General features: G+C 63.2%; 1 protein-coding gene across 1 annotated transcript in view; it reads left to right on the forward strand.

Annotated features, from left to right (window-relative positions):
• The window catches only part of DLX4 (distal-less homeobox 4), a gene marked incomplete at its 5' end in the record, with an annotated part of 6371 nt that extends 5092 nt beyond the window's left edge, over window positions 1-1279 (forward strand). The window contains one exon of the mRNA XM_006023337.3: window positions 43-1279. Within this exon, the coding sequence (XP_006023399.1) occupies window positions 43-294 (252 nt within the window). The remainder of the gene's footprint in view (window positions 1-42) is intronic.
• Between the last annotated feature and the right edge of the window lie 1034 nt (window positions 1280-2313).

Below are 2313 nucleotides of genomic sequence, written 5' to 3' on the forward strand. Positions count from 1 at the left end.
CGGAACCCTCTCCCCCTGACCCCGCTGTGCTGTGTCCCCCAGGTGAAGATCTGGTTCCAGAACAAGCGCTCCAAGTACAAGAAGATCATGAAGCAGGGCTCCAGCGTGCAGGAGGGCGAGCACATGCACGGCTCCTCGCTGTCCCCCTGCTCCCCCGGCCTGCCCCCGCTCTGGGACGTCTCCATGGCGGGCAAAGGCGGCCCCCCGCTCCCGCCCGGCGGCTACATCAACAGCTTCGGCCCGTGGTACCAGCCGCACCCGCAGGACGCGCTGCCCAGGCCGCCCATGATGTGACAGCCCCGGCCCGCGCCGCACGGACCCGATCCGCGGAGCCGCCTGTCCTGATCGCAGCGGGCAGGGAGAAGAGCGGGCGCTCCCCTGGTCGGGGCCCCGCCAGGACCTCCCTAGGGCAGAGAAGGAAGGGGGTACCCCCGCCCCGGAGGGAGCCGCGGCTTCGCCCCCCATCCCCGCCGGGCATGGAAGGACCAGGGGGCTGGATCCCCAGCTGGTGTAAGGCCCAGGGAGCCAGGACCGCTTACACACGCTAAAGGGGTGTAAGGACACCCCCGCCACGCACACAAGATACAAAGAACACACACACAGATATGCACACACACGGAAGCACTAAAGGCGCAGACACGGGCACACACACAGATGCAGACACACACACATGCAAAGACAGACAGGCAGGTGGACAGACACGTGAGCTAGACAGTGGATCGCAACTGAGCAAAGGGTGCGGCGGTGCCAGCCCGCGGGGGGCGGACACGAGCAGCCCGAGAGTCTCCAACAGTAGCCCCCGAGTCAAAGCCGCTGGGCGCTGCGGCCTTTCCGGAGCTCCTGGCTCGGGGAGCGTCGCTCTCCCGGGTCCCTGCTGTCACCAACCGAGTGACAGCCACGACCTGGCAGCTCCGAGGGTGCCCCCGCTGTGCCCGGGGTGCCTGGAGACCGCCCAGCCGGAGCCCGCTGCTCCGAGGCTTTGCTTTTTGTTTTTTGTAGGAGCTCTCTGCAATATTACACCCCCTTCCCGCCGTGCAGGGAGCTCCTCCGAGAGCCCCGCGCCGCCCAGTAGCTGGGGGCCCCCACAGGCGCGTCTCTGTCCCGTGGCTCCATCCCCGCTCCGTGCAGGTGGGTCCCGCTTCCCCCGCACCCATGGCGGCTGTGCCTGTGCGTGTGTGCGCGCGCGCGTGTCTGTACTGGGGTGTGCATATGTGCGCGCGCGCGCGTGTCTGTGTCTGTGCACGTGTATATGTGTCTGTCCTGGTGTGTATGTGTGTGCATGCGTGTGCGTGTGTCTGTACTGGGGTGTGCGTATATGTGTGCGTATCTGTGCGTGTGTGTGTGTCTGTACTGGGGTGTGCGTATATGTGTGTGATTGTGTATCTGTGCGTGCGGGTGTGTATGGCTGTACTGGGGTGTGCGTATGTCTGTGTATCTGCGTGTGCACGTGTCTTTGTGTCTACTGGCGTGTGTGTGCGTGTGTGCACGTGTGTGTCTGTACTGGGGTGTGCGTATGTATGTGTCTGTGCAAGAGTGTGTGTGGGCGCACGTGTGTGTGTCTGTATTGGGGTGTGCGCATATATGTGTGTGTGTGTGTGCGTGCGTGTGAAGTGCTTTAATACCAGGATTATGTTTACAGGGAGTGATCTGAAAGAGCACGAGGAATGTATCCCCCCCGGTCGTTTTGAAGGCATGTTTCCCTCCCCCACGGAAAGGCAGAGGGCGGCTCCTTCCAGCCGCCAAGCCCCGGGCATTTCTTTCGGGGAGAACTGGCGATCGGACTGCCCCTCCCCGCCCGGCCCGGGCCCCAGCCCCGGGCATTTCTTTCGGGGAGAACTGGCGATCGGACTGCCCCTCCCCGCCCGGCACGGACCCCCCGGGCTCCCCCCGCCAGGCCGCGGCTGCCCCTGCCAGCCTTATTTATGAAGAGCGCCGCTCTGTCCGGCCAGGATGTACAGCTGTACAGTGCACAGCCTCCCTTCCCTGTTCTTTTTTATGCGTGTTTTATACCAGGCCCGCTCCGATGCCGCTTGTGTTCTTGTGAAGGAAGATCGCACCCCCTAGGAGGTGCCAGGCGGCGGGGGTCCTCTGTCCGGGGTTGCAAAATAAGTGTCTCATTTTTTGTTTAACCAAAAGGAGCATTGCAAGGAGCCCGGCCCGGCGCCGCGTGTGGAGCTAAGGGCTGCGGTTTGGGGTTGGGTTTTTTTTTAGTATCACCATTAAAAAGCAAACGAGTGGTTTCCAATCAGCGGCTGCAGCGTCTTGCTTCTTGCTCTGAGCGGGGCGCGATCCCACGATGGCTCCGCACGTACG

This window comes from Alligator sinensis, unplaced genomic scaffold, assembly GCF_000455745.1.
Source record: "Alligator sinensis unplaced genomic scaffold, ASM45574v1 scaffold520_1, whole genome shotgun sequence".
Lineage (NCBI taxonomy): Eukaryota > Metazoa > Chordata > Crocodylia > Alligatoridae > Alligator > Alligator sinensis.